The sequence below is a fragment of the Pantherophis guttatus genome, chromosome 18 (genome assembly GCF_059756535.1).
Source record: "Pantherophis guttatus breed Tessera chromosome 18, ASM5975653v1, whole genome shotgun sequence".
In the NCBI taxonomy this organism is placed as follows: domain Eukaryota; kingdom Metazoa; phylum Chordata; class Lepidosauria; order Squamata; family Colubridae; genus Pantherophis; species Pantherophis guttatus.
The window spans coordinates 2,746,340-2,768,422 of NC_142080.1; the positions used below are offsets into that span (position 1 = coordinate 2,746,340).

The 22,083-nt window shown below is 46.0% G+C and overlaps 1 protein-coding gene across 2 annotated transcripts in view; it reads right to left on the reverse strand.

Moving 5' to 3' along the window:
- Positions 1 to 18,933: 18,933 nt before the first annotated feature.
- The window catches only part of KCNN3 (potassium calcium-activated channel subfamily N member 3), a 131,318-nt gene continuing 128,168 nt past the window's right edge, over positions 18,934 to 22,083 (reverse strand). The window contains exon 8 of one of the 2 annotated variants that reach the window (XM_060685040.2): positions 18,934 to 19,942. In XM_060685040.2, coding sequence (XP_060541023.2) covers positions 19,640 to 19,942 — 303 coding nt within the window. In that variant the 3' untranslated portion in view covers positions 18,934 to 19,639. The remainder of the gene's footprint in view (positions 19,943 to 22,083) is intronic. The other variant, XM_060685039.2, reaches the window with a different exon arrangement.

Here is a 22,083-nt window from a genome sequence, read left to right on the forward strand (position 1 = left end):
AAAGAAGAAAAGAAAAAAAGGGAGAGAGAGAAATAGAAAGAAAGAAAGGAAGAAAAATAAATTAAGAGAAAGTGAAAGAAAGAAGAGAAAAGAGAAAGGAAGGAAGAGAAAGAAAAGCAAAGAAAACGAGAAAGAAAGAGAAAAAGTCAGGCAGTCACCCTGCCTTAAACACACATCACACTCTCGCACAGCCTCAATTGATACCTGATCCTGGGGCTACGATTATGGCCCATAGAAGACACCCAATAATCATGGTTTAAGGAAGGCGACAAGGTGGACGGTAGGGATTTCCCAAAGGGGGGAATCACAGCTATTTCACCGAGTAGTCTAGATGCCCTCTAAAGGCCTCTTTTTGTCAACTTTAAACCCATCAGTGTTCAAATCTCTCCCTAAAGAGGTTGCCTTGGATTTGCTGACCTAGAGGAAAAGGGGTTGAAATGACCTTTTCCTTTGCCCTTCACCTCCAAGGGCTCTTTAAAATTTTAAATCATGCATTTAAAAAGAATAATAATAATATATATTACTTTTTTTGGGTGCCCAATATTTATTTCTGCGTCGTGCTGGTTTTTTCTTTCAAACCTTTTTGAATTTCCAAATGAGACAAGCCACTTGGGTATCATTCATTGCTCCTTGTTCCATGCTCCTCGTTTTTTTCCCCCCCCCACCCCGGCTACGTATTCCACGTCTCCTTCATGAGGACTAGAAGATCGCCTCCCCGCAAGCGAAACCACCCAGGTTCGGCTATGAAGCTGTGCTGCCTTTTTCAAAACCAGGGAATCTCTTGATTCTCAGGGCTGGATTTTTTTTTTTTGCTCGGACCGCTGACTTTCAGAAAACCGAGAGGCTTAGGGCAAAACAATTTTATTTTATTTTGGTTTTCTTTCTTGAACGATCGAACTTGCCTTGATGATTAAAGCTTGCCTTGGCAGGAACCAATTTTTTTTTTTCTCCCCCTGCTTCTGAATTATGCCCGCTGGATGGCAGCCGTTTGGCAGGCGGGAATTCGCATTCTGCTCTGAAATACAAACTGTTCCTTTGGACCCGTTTAGACGGGTCAATAGCCAAATTCCTAAGACGCTAAACGGCCCCTGCTTGGACCCAGGCCCTGAGATGCCAAGAGCCCATCAGGCTGGGCCATTGCATTCCAGCAGACTGAGCTCTTAAGGCTATCAGGATAATTGGTCAACGGGCTCCCAGAGGCCTTGGTCAAGAAAGCAACGTATAAGAGGGAAGAGAAAGGTGAATTAACGGGGGGAAACCCTGCACCGGGCCCAGGGATTATGGATGCTATAGGGGTGCCTGATTCAAGGTGGATTTTTCTGGCTTGAAGGTCATAAGGATCCCGGCAGCTCCGATGAAACGAGCGAACTTCCCAAATCTGTGGTTCGTTCCGAACACAGCACCTTCCTAAACTCCCGAGACATTCATTGAAATCTCTCTCTCTCTATCACGTATTTTTCTATCTATCTATCTTTCTATCATCTCTATCTTTACCTCAATCCATCATCTATATCAATCTATCTCTATCATCTCTATCATCTATATATCATCTATATAATCTATATTTTTATCTCAATCTATCATCTATATTATATATCTCTCTGTCTCTCTCTCTCTGTGTGTATATATATATATAATCTATATCATATATATCTATCTCAATCTATCATCTATCTTTCATCTCTCATCTCTCTCATATCTTTCTATCTCAATATATCATCTCTCTCTATCTCTCATCTCTATCAATCAATCAATCATCTATCTTTCTCATCTATATCATCTATATCTTTATCTCAATATATCATCTTTATATCTCTCATCTCTATATCTTTATCTCTATCATCTCTCTCTTTATCTCAATATATCATTTATATATGATAGATATCTTTATATCTATCTTTCTCAATATATTATATATTTTTCTATCATATCTATCTCTATCTATCTTTATCTCAATCTATCATCTATCTTTCTCCCTCTATCATCTCTATATCATATATATCTTTATCTCAATATATCATTATCTTTCTATCTATCATTTATCTATCATCTATCATCAATGTATATCATCTATATCTATCATCTATATCATCAATGTATATCATCTATATCTATCATCTATATCATCTATATTTTTATCTCAATCTAAATCATCTATCTTTCTCTATATCTATCTATCTATCTATCTATCTATCTATCTATCTATCTATCTATCTATCTATCTGTCAGTCTATCCATCCATCCATCCATCCGTCTCTGGGAAAGCATCCTAATCTGGGAAAAAAAAGAGAGAAGGAACGCGCTTGTCTTTTCATTGCAGTCTCTCCACCCAGAGACAAGTAATTGTTGGTGACATTTCAGTCAAGAATAGATCTAACACCTGCTTTGCGTTCCTGCCCTTTTCCCCTCTGGAAATCCCACCACCGTTCATCGCTTGCTCTTTTCAGCAACAGCAAGGAAGAGAGAAAAAAACGGTTCTCTCCCTCGGCTGAGGTTTCAAGAGAAGGAAACGGAAAAAAAAAATAATTAGCATCTTTCACGGAAGCTGCGGATGTTCCAGAAGAGATCTCAGGTGGCAGGGTGGATCTTGTTTTCAGCCAGAAGGAGCCCCAAATGAAAGGCAGGTTTGAAACCGGACAAACGCGGAAGAGAAATTGAATGAATCGAAAGAAAGCAGCCGTGAAAACCAATTGGGTTGCAAAGAAATATGTTTCAGGACCATGGACAGCATCTCAGTAGAGACACGTTGCTCCTTCAGTAGAAGTTCGTATACATTATAGCCCTTATAATTGGGGCCAGAATTTTCCATTGCTGATCAAGGTGGTTTTTAAGTGAGCCACAAATTTTTGGGCTCAATTATGGTCGTAAGACGAGGCCTACCTCTATCGCATATAGAATAAACCATGGAAAGCTACCACAGTTCATAAATCTGGGCTGCTGGCTTGACAGTCAGCCCCATTCCAGCCATGGTGGTTTGTTCAACAAGCCTGCCTGAACCTTGTTAGTATCTGAATACCCTCCCCTTTCAGCTTACAGCGAGATGGATATCAAAAGGCAATTAATAGAACAATAGCAGGGGGACTTTCCCCAATGCTTATTTTTTATGGAAATTATCTATCTATCTATCTATCTATCTATCTATCTATCTATCTATCTATCTATCTATCTATCTATCTTTATCTTTATCTTTATCTTTATCTCTATCATCTATCTCTCTATCCCTCTATCTCTCTATCATCTATCTCTATCATCTATCTATCTCTATCTTCTATCATCTATCTATCATCTATCTATATGCTATCTATCTCTATCTGCTATTTAGCTCTATCATCTATCTCTATCATCTATCTATCTATCTACCTATCTTCTATCTATCATGTATCTATCCTATCTATCTTTATCCTCTTTCTCTCTCTCTATCTCTCTCCATCTCTATCTATCTATATCTATCTATCTATCTATCTATCTATCTATCTATCTATCTATCTATCTATCTATCTTCTATCTATCATATATCTATCATCTATCTATCTATCATCTATCATCTATCTATCTATATCCTCTCTCTCTCTGTCCATCTCTAGCTATCTATCTCTATTTATCTATCTTCTATCTATCTTCTATCTATCTATCTCTCTATCATCTATCTATCTCTATCATCTATCTTTATCCTCTCTCTCTCTCTATCTATCTCTATCCATCTCTATCTCTATCTATCTATCTATCTATCTATCTATCTATCTATCTATCATCTTCTATCTATCATATATCTATCATATATCTTTCTATCATCTCTCTATCTCTATCATCTATCTATCTTTATCCTCTCTCTCTCTATCCATCTCTATATCTATCTATCTATCTATCTATCTATCTATCTATCTATCTATCTATCTATCATCTATCTATCTATCTATCATCTATCTATCTCTATCTATCATCTATCTATATCATCTATCTATCTATCTATCTATCTATCTATCTATTTTTTCTATCTATATCTATCTACTATCTATCTATCTATCTATCTATCTATCTATCTATCTATCTGTCAGTCTATCCATCCATCCATCCATCCGTCTCTGGGAAAGCATCCTAATCTGGGGGAAAAAAGAGAGAAGGAACGCGCTTGTCTTTTCATTGCAGTCTCTCCACCCAGAGACAAGTAATTGTTGGTGACATTTCAGTCAAGAATAGATCTAACACCTGCTTTGCGTTCCTGCCCTTTTCCCCTCTGGAAATCCCACCACCGTTCATCGCTTGCTCTTTTCAGCAACAGCAAGGAAGAGAGAAAAAAACGGTTCTCTCCCTCGGCTGAGGTTTCAAGAGAAGGAAACGAAAGAAAAAAAATAATTAGCATCTTTCACGGAAGCTGCGGATGTTCCAGAAGAGATCTCAGGTGGCAGGGTGGATCTTCTTTTCAGCCAGAAGGAGCCCCAAATGAAAGGCAGGTTTGAAACCGGACAAGCGCGGAAGAGAAATTGAATGAATCGAAAGAAAGCAGCCGTGAAAACCAATTGGGTTACAAAGAAATATGTTTCAGGACCATGGACAGCATCTTAGTAGAGACACGTTGCTCCTTCAGTAGAAGTTCGTATACATTATAGCCCTTATAATTGGGGCCAGAATTTTCCATTGCTGATCAAGGCGGTTTTTAAGTGAGCCACAAATTTTTGGGCTCAATTATGGTCGTAAGACGAGGCCTACCTGTATCGCATATAGAATAAACCGTGGAAAGCTACCACAGTTCATAAATCTGGGCTGCTGGCTTGACAGTCAGCCCCATTCCAGCCATGGTGGTTTGTTCAACAAGCCTGCCTGAACCTTGTTAGTATCTGAATACCCTCCCCTTTCAGCTTAAAGCGAGATGGATATCAAAAGGCAATTAATAGAACAATAGCAGGGGGACTTTCCCCAATGCTTATTTTTTATGGAAATTATCTATCTATCTATCTATCTATCTATCTATCTATCTATCTATCTATCTATCTATCTTTATCTCTATCATCTATCTCTCTATCCCTCTATCTCTCTATCATATCTCTATCTCTATCTTCTATCATCTATCTAGCTGCTATCTAGCTCTATCATCTATCTCTATCATCTATCTATCTATCTTCTATCGTCTATCTATCTTCTATCTATCCCTATCATCTATCTATCTTTATCCTCTTTCTCTCTCTCTATCTCTATCCATCTCTATTGCTATCTATCTCTATCTATCTATCTTCTATCTATCATCTATCTATATCTATCTATCTATCTATCTATCTATCTATCTATCTCTATCACCTATCTATCTTTATCCTCTTTCTCTCTATCGCTCTCTATCCATCTCTATCTATCTCTATCTGTCTATCTTCTATCTTCTATCTATCATCTATCTCTGTCATCTATATCTATCTTTATCCTCTCTCTCTCTCTATCCATCTATCTCTCTCTATCCATCCATCCATCCATCCATCCATCCATCCATCCATCTATCTATCTATCTATCTATCTATCTATCTATCTATCATCTATCTATCTCTATCATCTATCTTTATCCTCTCTCTCTCTCTCTATCCATCTCTATCAATCTATCTATCTATCTATCTATCTATCATCTATCTTCTATCTATCTTCTATCTATCATCTATCTTTCTCTCTATCAGCTCTCTCTCTATCATCTATCTATCTATCTTTATCCTCTCTCTCTCTATCCATCTCTCTATCTCTCTATCTCTCTATCTATCTATCTATCTATCTATCTATCTATCTATCTATCTTCTATCTATCTCTCTATCATCTATCTCTCTATCTTTATCCTCTCTCTATCCATCTCTCTCTCTCTTTCTCTCTCTCTCCCTCTTCTTTAGCACGGCCACTAGTTTCCTTTAATGAATAAAACATGGCGCTGCCTTCTCTCGCCACCAATAAACAGGTTTAATCTCCTTCTCGGGTTTTCCCAAAGGGAATCTGCCTTATTCAGAGACTTTGAGAGACGGGGGGGGGGGGGGGGGGGAGAGAGCTAAAAAGCCAAAAGTGATTGAGGGACATGAAGCCACCATCTGCTTTGATTCTCAGCGGCCTTAGGGGAAGGCGGAACATCTCCAGGCCAAGAAAACAACAACCCCCCACCCACCTCCGCAAGATTTCCAAATCGTAGTTTTGAAGCGACGGTGAGGACCGCTCAAAATTCAATATTGTCCTGGAGAGAAAGCATTAAAAAAAAAAAGAGGGAAATGGGTTGCAAGAAATAAGAATGTCTAGTTTAACAAAGAGAAGGAGTAGCGGCCTTCCAATATTTCAGGGGCTACTGCCCCAAAGAAAAAGGGGGACCCACCTCTTCTCCAAAGCACCCGAAGGCAGGACAAGAAGCAACGGATGGAAACTCACCAAGGAGAGAAGCAACCTGGGACGAAGGAGAAATTCCCTGACAATTAGAGTCATTGGAACAGCTTGCCACCAGAATCGCTGGAGGCTTTTAAGAAGAAATGGGACAGACATTTGTCTGAAAGGGTATAGGGGGTACGACTAGCAGACCTCCGAGGTCCCTTCCGACTCTTGTTATTCAGTATTGTTGAATTTCAGTACAACCAGCAGCCACTCAAATGAGCTCAAGATTGATCTTTTCTTTTGGCTTCGGTCTCAGTCTATAGGGAAACAGGCACCTCTGACAGCCCCCACAACCCCCCCAAAAAAGTTGTGCGCCCACAATTTTCTCCGTGGCCAATCCCACCACAGTCCTCCTTCGCCCCCCCACATAAGCCCCCCCCCGTTTATAGCTTTAAAATCCCCTTTTCCCTCGATGCAAAGCTCGGCATTAAGGCGGCTCCTTTATAACCCACATTATCTCGGTTTGTTGGCCGAAAACGAAGGAGGGGAAACGGTTCCTTCGGCACGTTGGCTCGCTGCGGTGGCCCACTAAAGAAACGGGAGCTATTCTTTTTGTCTACCCATAAATCCACCCACCCACCTTCTCACCCGCCTGCCTGATTTAATACCAAATTCTCTTCCAACGGGGGATTTGTCCCCGCATTTTTCAATTTTGAATGATTCCTTTCCCGAGGCATGGAGCATCCCACAACTTCTGGTGGCAAGCTGTTCCACGGGTTAAAGGTCCTCACTGTTAGGAAGTTTCTCCTTAATTCCAGGTTCCTCCTCCTCCTCTCTCCTCCTCCTCTCCACTTCTTCTTCTTCCCTCCTCTCTACTCCTCTCGCTGCTTCTCTTCCTCCTCCTCTCCTTCGCCTCCTCTTCCTCCCTCTTCCCTCCTCCCCTTTTCTTCCTCCTCCTCCTTTCTCTTCCTCCTTCTCTTCCTCCTCCACCCCCTCCTCCTCCCCTCCTCCACTTTTCTTCCTCCTCTTCCCTCTCTCCTCCTCCTCCCCCTCTCCTCCTCTCCTCCTCTCCTTCTCCCTTCTCTTCCTCCTCCTCTCCTTCTCCTCCTCCTCCACTTCCCCACCTCCTCCTCTCCTTCTCCTCCTCCTCACTCCTCCTCTCCTCCTCCCCCTTCTCTTCCTCCCCCTCTCCTCCTTCTCCTCCTCCTCCATTTCCCCACCTCCTCTCCTTCTCCCTCCTCCTCCCTCTTCTCTTCCTCCTCCTCTCCTTCTCCTCCTCCTCCTTCCTCTTCCTTCCCCTCTCCTCCTCCTCCACTTCCCCACCTCTTCTCCTTCTCCTCTTCCTCCTCCTCCTCCCTCTTCTCTTCCTCCTCCTCTCCTTCTCCTCCTCCTTCTTCCTCCTCCTCCTCCTTCCTCCCCTCCCCCTCTCCTCCTCCCCCACTTCCCCACCTCCTCTTCTCCTTCTCCTTCTCCTCCTCCTCCACTTCCCCACCTCCTCCTCTCCTTCTCCCTCCTCCTCCCTCTTCTCTTCCTCCTCCTCTCCTTCTCCTCCTCCTCCTTCCTCCTCCTCCACTTCCCCACCTCCTCTTCTCCTTCTCCTCCTCCTCTTCCTCCTCCTCCCCTTCATATGTCTTAAAAGGCGCCGAAGGGATCCATCTATCAATCAAGTCTGATGGGCTTAAAAAAAAAAAAAACCCGAAGGAAACACAGGGGGGGGAAAAAAGAGAGAGCGAGAAATAAAGAAGAGAAGACAGGAAGATTTCAAAGCCTTTATATATATATATAAGGGTTATCAGTCACATCCATATTATTATTATTATTATTTTTCTCCTGTGCATTTTCTTCCCACCTGGGTGTCTACGCGACTTGATACCCCTGCAAAACATCAAGATCTAGAGACCCCACCTCTGTAAGATTAAAATCCAAGGCACTTCTTTTTGTTAAGTTTTTACATTTTTTTTTTTTGTTGGTTTTACAGTGAACAGGTTAAAGCCATTGAGTTTGGAATCAAAGCATGGTTGGTTCTGGGGTGCAAGGGGGGGGGGAAACAATGGGGAGGGGGGTCCTTCCTGGCAGCGCTGGCACATGGGCCTCACAAACTGGGAGAAGGGGCAGCTGGGATTTGTAGTCCCAGAAAAGAGGCCCCAAATGGCATCTTCTTGGTTTTTTTTTTTTTTCCTGCAAAAGAATCACACCTTAGCTCATTTCAGGTGACGTGATTGACAGCTTGCCCGCCCTGTTGCTTGGCCTGGAAGGAGGAACCGGGCTCCTGTCTTTCAGCTCTGCACCAATCAGGTCTTAAAAGACAGAGGAGCATTTAGAGGTCGGTGTGACTGGTCAGTTGGCCATCGAACATATGCAGAGAAAGGGAAAAGAAAGGGGAAGACGTCCACTTTTAGCACCATCTAATTCCAGGTTTGTTCAAAAAACCCAGCTGTTGAATTACCCAGGTAGTCCTCGACTTGTGACCCCGCCACTGAACCCCAAATTCCTCTCGCTAAGTTTACTTTCGCCCTGTGGTACGTACGACCTTCCTCGCCGTATTTCTTAAGCAACTCGCTGCAGCAGTGGTTATATTAGCAAACAGGTCGTTAAGCGAATCCACCTCTCTCTCTCTCCCCCCCCGCCCACCAACTTGGCTTTGCAAGAAGGTCGCCAAAGGGGGATCGTCGTAAATGAGAGTCGACTGAATTTTGGGGATCGCGCGACCGTCGGCGAAACGCGACGTCGGCGTGAAAAACAAGGGTGGACTTTGGAGCCCCTGGTTTTTCAGCGCCTGTGGCCGCTTCGGTTCCGCGAAACGAACCGTCGTAACCCGAGGACTACCCGTAGGTAGAGAAAGGGGAGCGCTCCGCGGAGGAGCTTCCAGGCTAGGGGCAGTCTACCTGACTGCAGGGGGAGAACCAAGCGATTTCTTTTTTTTTTTTTTCCGCAGGCCCGCTCACTGAACTCCTCGTTCGTGGCAGTGGCATCTGTTGGAATGGCTTTATTTATTATTTATTTTTTAAAAATCACAAAGGAAAAGAGAGGTTGGCCATGAACTAGCTGGCGGGGGAAAGGGAGCTGAGTTCGCTTTGGAGAGAACAGGGCGTTCCGAACATCTGGGGACAAAGCTGGCGTCTGGCTGTGCTGCTTCTCTCTCTCTCTCTCTCTCTCTCTCTCTCTCTCCCTTTCTGCTTTTTATTTAAAGCCACATTCAAAGCAGCCAGGAGATGAAGGAGGAACCGACACAGCCAAGCCGAGCTTTGAAAGGCAGAGGCGGAAACGCAGGAGCCCTGTTACTAAGCAGGCAGCAGGGAGGAAGGCCCTCTCCTCTCCTCTCCTCTCCCCTGATTTCTTCCCTCTTTTTCTCTCTTCTGGTTTCCTTTCCTTTCCTCTCCTCTCCTCTGGTTTCTTCCCTCTTTTTCTCTCTTCTGGTTTCCTTTCCTCTCCTCTCCTCTCCTCTGGTTTCTTCCCTCTTTTTCTCTCTTCTGGTTTCCTTTCCTCTCCTCTCCTCTCCTCTGATTTCTTCCCTCTTTTTCTCTCTTCTGGTTTCCTTTCCTCTCCTCTCCTCTCCTCTGGTTTCTTCCCTCTTTTTCTCTCTTCTGGTTTCCTTTCCTTTCCTCTCCGCTCCTCTGATTTCTTCCCTCTTTTTCTCTCTTCTGGTTTCCTTTCCTCTCCTCTCCTCTCCTCTGATTTCTTCCCTCTTTTTCTCTCTTCTGGTTTCCTTTCCTTTCCTCTCCTCTCCTCTCCTCTGATTTCTTCCCTCTTTTTCTCTCTTCTGGTTTCCTTTCCTTTCCTCTCCTCTCCTCTCCTCTGATTTCTTCCCTCTTTTTCTCTCTTCTGGTTTCCTTTCCTTTCCTCTCCTCTCCTCTGATTTCTTCCCTCTTTTTCTCTCTTCTGGTTTCCTTTCCTTTCCTCTCCTCTCCTCTGGTTTCTTCCCTCTTTTTCTCTCTTCTGGTTTCCTTTCCTTTCCTCTCCTCTCCTCTCCTCTCCTCTCCTCTCCTCTCCTCTCCTCTCCTCTCCTCTCCTCTTCCACTAATGCTCAGCTTTGGAAAGGGCTCTGGGTGAGTTTGGAGGGGTGGAGAAGGAAGGAAAACAGGGAGGGAGGGAGGAAGGAAGGGAGAAGGAAGGATGGATGGAAGGGAGGGAGGGAGGAAGAAGAAGGGATGGGAGGAAGGAAGGAAGGAAGGGAGAAGGAAGGATGGATGGGAGGGAGGGAGAGAGGAAGAAGAAGGGATGGGAGGAAGGAAGACAGGGAGGGAGGAAGGAAGGATGGATGGGAGGGAGGGAGGGAGGAAGAAGAAGGGATGGGAGGAAGGAAGACAGGGAGGAAGGAAGGAAGGAAGAAGGAAGGATGGATGGAAGGGAGGGAGGGAGGAAGAAGAAGGGATGGGAGGGAGGAAGGAAGGAAGGGAGAAGGAAGGATGGATGGAAGGGAGGGAGGAAGAAGAAGGGATGGGAGGAAGGAAAACAGGGAGGGAGGGAGGAAGGAGGGAGGAAGGAGGGAGGGAAGGAAGGAAGGAAGGAAGGAAGGAAGGAAGGAAGGAAGGAGAGAAACAGGCAGGCAGGAAGGAAGGAAAGAAAAAAAGGAAGGACTAGGAGGGATGGAAGGAGGAAAGGTGGGAAGGAAGGGGGAAACAGACTAGCAGGAAGGAAAGGACTAGGATAGATGGATGGATGGATAGATGGCTGGGAGGGAAGGAGGGGGGAGGAACAGGCAGGCAGGCAGGAAGGAAAGAAAGAAAGAAAGAACTAGGAGGGATGGAGGGAGAAAGCAAAATTCTCTGTTTTGAAACAGCCGGGCGGGACTACAAAGCCCATTCTCCTCTCCCGCCAAGCTTCCGTCTGGACCCCAGAACCAACCATGTGGGTTAGCAGGGGGGGGGAGAAACCTTTCCCCCCCCCCCTCTGGTTCTCTTAAACCAGGGCTCTCCAACCTTGGCAACTTGAAGCCTGGGGTGGACTTCAACTCCCAGAATTCCCCTGCCAGCTTTGGCTGGGGAATTCTGGGAGTTGAAGTCCGCCAGGCTTCAAGTTGCCAAGGTTGGAGACCCCTGCTCTAAACCATCATATCAAGAGTTTTAAAAAAACAAAAAAAAAAGAGATTATGCGGACGTTACAGAGTTCATCCGTTATAATATAGCGATATATTTCATAGGTAAAATAAACTATGGTTATGCTTTCCTTTAGTCGTCGTAAATTTTTTGTTTTGTTTAGTTTTTTAGAAAACAGGAAGGAAGGAAGAAAAAAAAAAAGAGAGAGAGAGAGAGAGAACGAGCCGTACAGAAACTCTTTCTTGCCTCGGCGCTCAGTCTTCGCAGAATGCCAAGGAGCTGGGAATTCTTCCCTCCGACGGGGAATCAAGGATGGTCGACACGGCAGGAACGGCGTTAGAAAAAAAAAATATTTAAAAAAAATAAAAGGAACCACAGTGACTTCCAATATTGTCCTGGTGGTGGAAAACCCACCCATGTCCTTTACTTTGTCCCCCTTTCTTCTCGTCCTTCCTTTCCCCCAAGAAATATAAACCCAGTCTCCGGAGGAAAGCTCGTCGTTTTGGCATCGTCGTCCCCCCTCCCCACCAAGAAAACGGGGTCTCCGTTGCAAGGATGGATGACTTGGGGTTGGGTGGGTGGAGGGGGGGTCTTCCTTGGCCGAACGCTGCAGGTTTGTTTCAACTGGGGTGTGGGGGGGCTCCACCCTTCACGACAAGCTGTCTGGTCGTTCCAATGATGGCTTGTCCAACAACGTTCGAGAGAAGCTCAAGATGGAGCGAACAGCTCAGCTGAGCTCAGCTGAGACTATACCATGTCGAGAAAGGACGGGGTGGACCACCGAGAGGGTCTCGGCTCCTCTGCCTCGGAGACCCCCGCAACCTCTCCTTCGCTCTCTCCAAGGGGTACAGTCCTATCCCCAAACCCCATCTCCAAGCTTTTCCTTCTTCGGCACGCCCGACAACAGACAGATAACACGTACCCCCCCCAAAACAAACGGTAAGGCATTGTAGAATGACATATTTGGTGACAAGGTTAAGCGTCCGGTTTACAGATGTTTCCGTGTCAGCAGGAACATCTGGAGAACGTCCTCAAAAAGCCATGGAGCTCGTATCTCCTCAGACGGTTTTTCCCCGTCCGCCCTCTACCCCACTGACCTTGCCTTCCAAGGCTTCCCATTTTCATCGCCAAACGAAAATCGCGGCTGGGTGCAATTCCCCCCAAATTGGTTATTATCGTGGCCCGTTTTGGAGTCCCATCATCCACGTCCTCTGCCCCCAGACTTAACTATCTGTCATTTCCCCCTCCCCCAACCCCCCTCCAGATGTGCTGTTTTGATGTTCACACCCATTGTGGTGGAAGAAAGGGGCCTGCCCCGGATGAAGGTAGGATATAGTTCGGTGCAGAAAAAAATTTGCACCAAATTTCTCGGCCCCAGAAAGCAAAGGTTAGATTTGTTTTGCCTCCTCTGAATTTCTGCTCAAGAGACATTTTTTTTTTAAAATAGGGTTTGTTGGGTTGGCCAAGGTTGAGTCGATGAATGGCTTGATAGAGGCCTTCAACCTGGGTGAAATAAATGCATTTTCTCATATTTTTTTGAGGAAAAAAAAGGACACCTTCAACGAAGGGTTAGATTGAAGGTATGGAAGGAGGAGTGGAAGTTAAAACATTCAGAATATGTGAGCAAGCCATTAAACTGGCTAATAAACCCTGATGCGTTTGGCTTGGGTGGGGTTTAGCAGCACCCTGGGGGTGAACCCAAACCTAGTTTGGAAATCTGAGTTGGTGGTTTAGGAGCTTTGTAAACCTATCTCAAAGGGGTTTCATTCATCCAACAACAGCTTGGCCCAGCAACCGGAGCTGGTTTCGTTCAACAAACCATGATTGAGTGCAGCGACCCAAGCTGGCTTCGTTCAACAAACCATGACTCGGTTCAGGAACTCTAGTTGGCTTCATTCAACAAATCATGATTTGGCTTAGCGACTGAAGCTGGTTTCCTTCAACAAACCCTGACTTGAGAGTGATCTAAGTTGGTTTCGTTCAACAAGCCATGGCTTGCCACAGCAACCCCAAGTTGGTTTCATTCAACAAACCATGACTTGGCAGAGTGATCGAAGCTGGTTGTCGTTCAACAAGCCATGGCTTGCCACAGGAACCCCAAGTTGGTTTCATTCAACGAAACATTTCTTTGGCTCAGCGACTGAAAGCTGGTGGTTGCATTCAACAAACCATGGTTTGTCCCGGCAATCAGAGCCAGTTTTGGCACGAGAATCCAAGCTCCGAATTGCCAAGGGGGGTCTATCAAAAGAGAGGAAGGGGCGATGGCCAACCCAGCAGCGTGGACCTCACATTCAATCCTGTCTCTTGTGCGTAAAGCGAGGAAGACAAAAATCACATTCATTGAAGGGGTCACCCCCCCAACCCTCCCCCCCCTCTCAGGCCTTGGGGTAGTAGGGATTATGGGGGACCCCCTTGGGGGGAAAATATGGGGTAGTTTGCAATGGGAAAGCTCTCCCTGCTCATTTTTCATTGGTTTGGCTGGTTTTGTGATTGTTTTTTCCCCCAGTTGTTTTCCATACAGGTAGTCCTCGATTTACGGCCCAGATTTAGGTCGCTAAGCGAGACATTCGTTAAGGGAGCTTTGCCCTGTTTTGCCAACCTTTCCTGCCACCGTTGTTAAGCGAATCGGTGCGGTGGATAAGCTGTGAAGCGAATCTTGGCCGGTCAGAAGGACGCAAAACGGAGAGCGCGTGACACGGCAACGGTCGTAAGGATGAACCGGTGGCCGAGCTGGTCAGAATTTGGATCGGGTGATGGCGGGGATGTGGCAATGGTCGTAACTGTGAAAAAACGGTCCTAAGTTCCATTTTTTCAGGACCGTTGTAACTTTGAACTGTCCCTTATCAAACTGTTGTAAATCGAGGACTACGTGCGTAGGACAGATTCGCCAATCCGGAGTGTTTTGGCCCCTTTAAGAAAGAGGGGTGGACTTCAACTCCCAGAATTCCTCAGGGCTGGCTGGGGAATTCTGGGAGTTGAAGTCCAGCCCTCTCTTAAAGGGGCCACGGTTGAAAAACTCCGTTCAGGAGCCATCATAATATCGGACAAAGAATGAAGACGCCGTCGCTCTCCAAGGTACTGAAACAATTGTGAGTTGCGTTGCCATTTAAGGCAACTCTTTTTTTGTCCCCCTGCTGAGTCTAACATTTTGGGGAAGGGTTAACTATAGGTAGTCCTCGACTTGCGTCCACGAATGGGAATCCTATCCAGAGCCCCTCTTTGGAGAGAGCTGGACGGATTAATAAATTTGGAATATAAAATAAAATACATTTCCGGCGCTAAGCGAGGGAGTTATCGAAAAGAGACGTGCCCCGTTTTTGCAACCTTTTTCGCCCGAGTGAAGCCAACCCGTTCGGCAAATCCTGCCCGTCGTTAAGCGAATCCAGCTTCCAAAACTTTTTAAAGCGGGGCCAAGATCTCAACCAGTAGCTGGATGAACCAAGGAAGAGCCGAGCGGAGGCGCCCGTATTTTATGTCGAAACGAAAGACAGTCACCCTTGCAAAAAATAAAATAAAAATAAAAAATTGAAATTATACAGCAGGCTCGGGCCTAACCGTTCTAAATATGGCACCTCTGGCCAAGAGAGGTTGTATTTCTGCCACTTAGGCCTGTAAACTCAAAATAGCCAAATCTGTGCCGTATTTATGGCCTAAGATAAGGACGCTGGAGCCTTTCCAAAGATCAAAATGAGCAGGACCCTTCAGGAAGGAGAAAGGGAGGGGAATTGGAGGGGAAGGAAGGAAGGAAGGAAGGAAGGAAGGAAGGAAGGAAGGAAGGAAGGAAGGAAGGAAGGAAGGAAGGAAGGAAGGAAGGAGAGTAGATAAATAGATGGATTGAAGGGAAGGAAGGAAGGAAGATGGCAATGAGTAGGAAGGAAGGAAGGAAGGAAAGGAAGGAAGGAAGGTGAGTAGATAAATAGATGGATTGAAGGGAAGGAAGGAAGGAAGATGGGAATGAGAAGGAAGGAAGGAAGGAAGGAAGGAAGGAAGGAAGGAAGGAAGGAAGGAAAGGTGAGTAGATAAATAGATGGATTGAAGGGAAGGAAGGAAGATGGGAATTAGAAGGAAGGAAGGAAGGAAAGGAAGGAAGGAAGGAAGATGGGAATGAGAAGGACGGAAGGAAGGAAGGAAGGAAAGAAGGAAGGAAGATGGGAATGAGGAGAAGGAAGGAGGGAAGGAAGGAAGATGGGAATGAGAAGGAAGGAAGGGAAGGAAGGAAGGAAGGAAGATGGGAATGAGAAGGAAGGAAAGGAATGAAGGGAAGGAAGGAAAGAAGGAAGGAAGATGAGAATGAGGAGAAGGAAGGAAGGAAGGAAGGAAGGAAGATGGGAATGAGGAGAAGGAAGGAGGGAAGGAAGGAAGGAAGGAAGGAAAAGGAAGGAAGGAAGATGGGAATGAGAAGGAAGGAAGGAAGGTGAGTAGATAAATAGATGGATTGAAGGGAAGGAAGGAAGGAAGATGGGAATGAGGAGAAGGAAGGAAGGGAAGGAAGGAAAGAAGGAAGATGAGAATGAGGAGAAGGAAGGAAGGAAGGAAGGCTTGTGAGTCAAGAGCCAAACTTAAATGCCTACAGGTAATCCTCAATTTACATTCATTTATTCATTTAGTGACCGTTCAAAGTTACAACCGCCCTGACAAAAAGGGACTTACGGCCATTTTTCACCCTTACGACCAACGCAGCATCTCCCTGCTCACGTAATCAAAATTCAAACCCTTTCCAACCGGTTCATTTTTACGACGGCCGCAGCATCCCACCCCGGGGGATGTGTGTGCGTATCACCCGACCCCCCTCCCTCCTTTTGCGACCCCCTGACCAGCCAAGCCAACGTGGGAAGCCCGGATTCGCTTAACGACTAGGCGGCTCTCTTCCTGACGGCCGCGTATCCCACCCCCTAAAACGGACGGCGACGACGAGAAAGTTCGTAAAAACGGGGGGAAGCTCGCACGCCCGACGTCTCCCCTTTTTGCAGCAGACGTTTTTGGGGCTCTCCATCACGGTCGTAAGTCGGAGGACTGCCTGGAATCCACCTGGGGAAAACCAAATTTAGGATTTTGCTGGGGTGGGGGTGTCTCTGCACCCCTTCCCCAAAATTCGCTGGAAAAAGGGAGAAGGGAGGGGGAGAGGGGCTGCCACAGGCCCGTATCTTCGGAGTAGCAAACTGGGCCGAAGGAGTAAGGGGGGCTGAAGGGGGGCTGAAAGGGTGGGTGTCTTTCCCCCCCCCCATTTAGAAACCCGCCCCCTGGTTCCTAAGCAACTCAAATTGCCTGGAACGAGCCTCCTACTATAAACCAGCAAATTGGCAGCTTCTGTTCTTGCTTTCTCTTTTCTTTTCTTTTCTTTTCTTTTCTTTTCTTTTCTTTTCTTTTCTTTTCTTTTCTTTTCTTTTTCTTTTCTATTTCTGCCTTTGTGATGCTGGGAACACCACCCCAGCTGTTGGGAAAGGAAGACGGGGAGCCACCATAAAAGAAAAGAAAAGAAGAAAGAGAAATGGATTTTTTTTTTTTAAATGCACAAATAAAAAAGAGGGAGGAAAAAAAAATTTTTTTTACAGGCTCCTGGCGGTTTTTTTTTCTCTTTCTTTCTTTTTACTCCCAAATGTCTTGCTGGCATTTTATTTTATTTTTTTGGGCTGACAATTAAACTGTTCGCAGCAGGACTGCACGTTAATTAATAGCGGGCCGGGGCAATTACTGCCATCGTCGCTGTGCAAGTTCAAAAAGACATTAAATGTCACCGCTTTGCCTTTTTATTATTTGGGGAAAACCTTTTGCAGGAGAGGGGGCCCAAATTCACCGAGGGGTCCTTTTCTCCTCCTCCTCCTCCTCCCACCTTCAAGGGGGCAGGGGGGGATTTGAGCCCAGAAAACGTTGGACGTCCGCCAGCTCCAATATATATTTCTTTTCTCCCTGGCTTTTTCATTTTAACTAATACAAAAAGAAATAAATGAAAAAAAAAAAAAAAGATAAGGAAGGAAAGAAGGAAAGAAGGAGGGAGGGAGGGAAGACTGGCATTCGATTGGCTGTGTGTGTGTGTGTTTTTTTTTTAAATCAGCTGGTTTTGAAAAAAGAGCAGAGGATGGAAGGAGTTAAGATTCTCGCCTTTTGCAAATATATATATATATATATATATATATATATATATATATATATATATATATATATATATTTCCTAGCAACGGAGAAAAGGAAGAATGGAGGGAGAGAGGGGGAGAGAGATTAAAGCAGCGATCAATATCACAAAAAAAGATAGTTGTAAGCTAACAGGAGTGGTGTTTTTTTTTTTCCTCCTGCAGGCAGGCAGAGTTTTCACTTAAATGTGATTTTTTTGGGGGGGAGTGGGGTGGGGAAATCTTAGGTACCCTGTTTTGACCTGAATATCTATCATTGGTGTTTCCCCCTTCATTTAGACAACGTTGCCATTACTAGAAGGTACATTCGAGGGTTGCTGGGCCACTGGTGCCACCTTAACCATCATCCCCAGCCAAGCTGCCCGCACTTAGATACTTAGGGTTTGGTTCCCCTTTTCCTGTCCCTAAGGCCAGAAATTCAGGGGAGGGGGGCAAAAAAAGCAGCATTTTTACAAAACGCCATCCGTTTCTGGCAAAGGAAACATCTGATGTTTGGAAATCCGGTCGGATTTAAGACTTCTGAGAAGCCCACCCCCCCAAAGATGGGAGAAGTGGGGAACTAGGTTAGGCTGGGGTAGGGGGTTCAAAACAGCCCCTAGGAGGGGGGGCTTTTTGGGCGTGCTCCCCCCAACCCAAGGAAGCCAAAGGAATTGCACATTTTTTTGCCACAATATTTCTCCAGGGATTTTGCCATTCCTGAACTTTCTGTCTCTTTGCAACCCTGCGTGGCCCAAACCTGCTGAACCCCCACCCCCGAGCCCCCCACCCCCACCCCAAAGAGTCCCTTCCCCGATGCAGGAAATTGGGGTTTTCTTCTCTTTCCTTTCGGGTTCATGGCGGGATGCTTTGAAGAGAACGGGCGGCCCGAGGAAGGAGGCCATTCCAGGCTTAGCAACTCGGGGGGGGGGAGGGAGGAAGGAGCTGACCAGGGGGATCTTCCTGGACCCCCCCCGCCCCCACTCCCAGGTGAGATGGAAAATTCAGAAGAGCGATGAGCAAAAGGAAGGAAGGAAGGTGGCTCTCGTTCGGTTTGCCCCCCCCACCCTCCGGCTTCTTCGTGGTGATATCATCAAGAGGCAAGAGGGAGGAAGGAAGGAAGGAAGGAAGGAAGGAAGGAAGGAAGGAAGGAAGGAAGGTGACTAGATACATGGATGGTTGGATGGGAAGGAAGGAAGGAAGGAAGGAAAGAAGGAAAGAAAGAAAGAAAGAAGGAAGGAAGGAAGGAAGGAAGGAAGGAAGGAAGGAAGGAAGGAAGGAAGGAAGATGACTGGATATATGGATGGTTGGATGGGAAGGAAGGAAGGAAGGAAGGAAAGGAAGGAAGGAAGGAAGGAAGGAAGATGGCTAGATAGATGGATTGGTGGATGGGAGGGAAGGAAGGAAGGAAGGGGAAGGGAAGGGAAGGAGAAAGGAAGGATAGAGAATGAATGGAGGGAGGGAGGGAGGGTGGGAAGAAAAGGAAAGGAGGAAGGAAGGATAAAAAATGAAGGGAGACGGAAGGAAGGAAAGAAGGAAGGGAAGGGAAGGATGAAGGAAGGTAAGATGGAAGGAAGGTATAGAAAAGGAAGGGAATTGGAGGGGAAGGAAGGAGTGAAGGAAGGAAAACAAAGGAAGGAAGAGAAAAGGGAGCGAATTGGAGGGGAAGGAAGGAAGGAAGGAAGGAAGGAAGGAAGGAAGGAAGGAAGGAAGCTGCACAACCCCGTCGCCTGAGGCGTGGGATCCACACAGTGGATTGGTCCACCCCCCCACCCCCCCACCCCCGGTCTGTCCGTCTCCATCTCAGCGCTGCCCCTTCGATTGGCTTTGTTTTCACTTTGAAGACCTGAGATTGAAGGTGGATTTCGGACTGAGCCTCCACCAAACACGGCAGCAGCGGCAGCAGCGAAGGGGGCCAGGCTGGAAAAGACCCTGCCCCTCTTCCAAGCCCTACCCCGGACCCCCCACTCAGGGGGCCCGGAGCCGAGAGCCTACCCATGCGAGGCCCTGTAGCTCCCGGGGCTGGGTTCGAGTTTCTCCTGGGACAGGTCGTGGCTCCGTGGCCGTCCCTTCGGCCTTCTTCTTTTTCTTTTTCTTCTTTTTCTTCTTCTTCTCCTCCTTTTTTTTTTTGGCTTGGCCTTCTGCTGCGTTTTTGCGTTGCTGCGTCTTCTCCTCCCACCTTCAACAGCTGCTGGAGCTGGTGTACGGGGTGGGGAAGGAGGTGGAACTGACCCCCAGGGGGCTGTCGGAGAGGGGCGTCTGGGAGGCCCCCACCACGGCCCCCAAGCTCACCCCCCGGCTCTCCATCAGGGCAGCCAGGAGCTGCTGCTGCTGTTGGCGCAAAGTGTCCGTGATCAGCAAGGGGAGAGCGCTGAAGTTGGCGGCCAGTTGCTCCAGCTTGGTCTCCAGGCCCCCCAGCTGCTTCTCCAGGTCCTCGCTGCGGTCGTTCAGCTCCGTGATGAGGTCGTACATGACGTTTTGCATCTGCCAATCAAAAATTTAAAAAAAGAGAGAGGGGGGGGGGAGACACACACGGGTTATTTCCCACTCTAAGATCCTTCTCTTACTCCTTTCCTTCCTTCTCCTCCAGTTCCCATCCCTTCCCTTCATCTCTCCTTCCTTCCTTCCTCACCAATTCCCACCCCTTCTCTTCCTACATCTCTCCTTCCTTCCTTCCTTCCTTCCCTTCCTTCCCTTTCCTTCTCCTCCAGTTCCCATCCCTTCCCTTCATCTCTCCTTCCTTCCTTCCTCACCAATTTCCATCCTTTCCCTCCATCTCTCCTTCCTTCCTTCCTTCCCTCTCCTTCCTTCCTTCCTTCCCTCCCTCTCCTTCCTTCCTTCCTCTCCAATTCCCATCCCTTCCCTTCATCTCTCCTTCCTTCCTTCCTCTTCAATTTCCATCCTTTCCCTCCATCTCTCCTTCCTTCCTTCCCTCTCCTTCCTTCCTTCCTTCCCTCCCTCTCCTTCCTTCCTTCCTCTCCAATTCCCATCCCTTCCCTTCCTACATCTCTGCTTCCTTCCTTCCTTCCTTCCTTCCTTCCTTCCCTTCCCTTCCCTTCCTTCCCTTCCACTCCAGTTCCCATCCCTTCCCTTCATCTCTCCTTCCTTCCTTCCTCTTCAATTCCCATCCTTTCCCTCCATCTCTCCTTCCTTCCTTCCCTTCCTCTCCTTCCTTCTTTCCTTCCCATCCTCCCTCTTCTTCCTTCCTTCCTTCCTTCCTCTCCAATTCCCATCCCTTCCCTTGCTACATCTCTCCTTCCTTCTTTCCTTCCTTCTTTCCTTCCTTCCTTCCTTCCTTCCTTCCTTCCTTCCTTCCTTCCTTCCTTCCTTCCCTTCCCTTCCCTTCCCTTCCCTTCCCTTCCTTCCCTTCCCCTCCAGTTCTCATCCCTTCCCTCCATCTCTACTTCCTTCCCTTCTCTATCCTTCCCTTTTTCTCCTTTCCTTTCCTCCCCTCCCCTCCCTATTCCCTTGCACTTCCCTTCCCTTTTCTAGGTCTAATTCCAAGAACCTTTAATCAAAATTGCAACCCCCACCGCCACAAAAAAACCAAAAACAGAAAAGCCTCTCCACCCCAGCGGAGGCCTTCTCTCTGGAGACCTTGAGAGCAAGTCTCCCTAAAGCTTCATTATTTGATGCCAAGAGAGACCCCTTCACTTCCTCCCTTTTCAACAGAAGCTCATCCGCCTTTAGCTGGTTTCCCCCCCTCCCCTTTAAAATATCCCTGCAAAGTTCACTGTGAAATGTGGGTCTGAATAACCAGGGGGAAATTCCTCTCCACCACCACCACCCCAATGGCTGGCAAACCCTCCTTCCTTGCCTCCTGTTAAGTATCCTGGCTAATTTCTTTAAAACAATGTCTGGTTTGAGCAAAAAAAAACCCTGCCTGGCAATAGCCAGCCAGCCTCCGAGGGAATGCAAATCTTTTCAAACAGTTATTTGGCTCTTTTATACAAAAGTCCGAACAAGTCCAGCTTCCTTGCCAAAAGAATTGCATTAATATATATATATATATATATATATATTAATGCAATTCTTTATATATATATATATATATATACACACACACATACACATACACATACAAAAGTCCGAACAAGTCCAGCTTCCTTGCCAAAAGAATTGCATTAATATATATATATATTAATGCAATTCTTTTTTCAAGGAAGCTGGACTTGTTCGGACTTTTGTATGTGTATGTGTATGTGTGTGTGTATATATATATATATATATATATATATATATATATATATATATATATATATATATATATATATATATATATATATATGTTTTCGTTTCCATTTATATATATATATATATATATATATATATATATATATATATATATATATATATATATATATATATATAAAATATATGATATCCATTAGCAAATGGATGCACTTCTCATCTTGAGGTCTAGAAACTTGACTTCCAATAAAAGTTTCCCCCAGGGGCCGCTCAGAGGTTTAAGGAAGCCGGCCAAGTCATGAGGGAAGAATAAAGCATTGATGCTTTTGGCAATCGTGGCTTTGTACCTGGACCAGATTGTATTTTAAGTCACTCAGTGGTATTTTTTATTGCCTTTTAACAAAGGGTGTTTTTTTCCCACTCACACATACAAA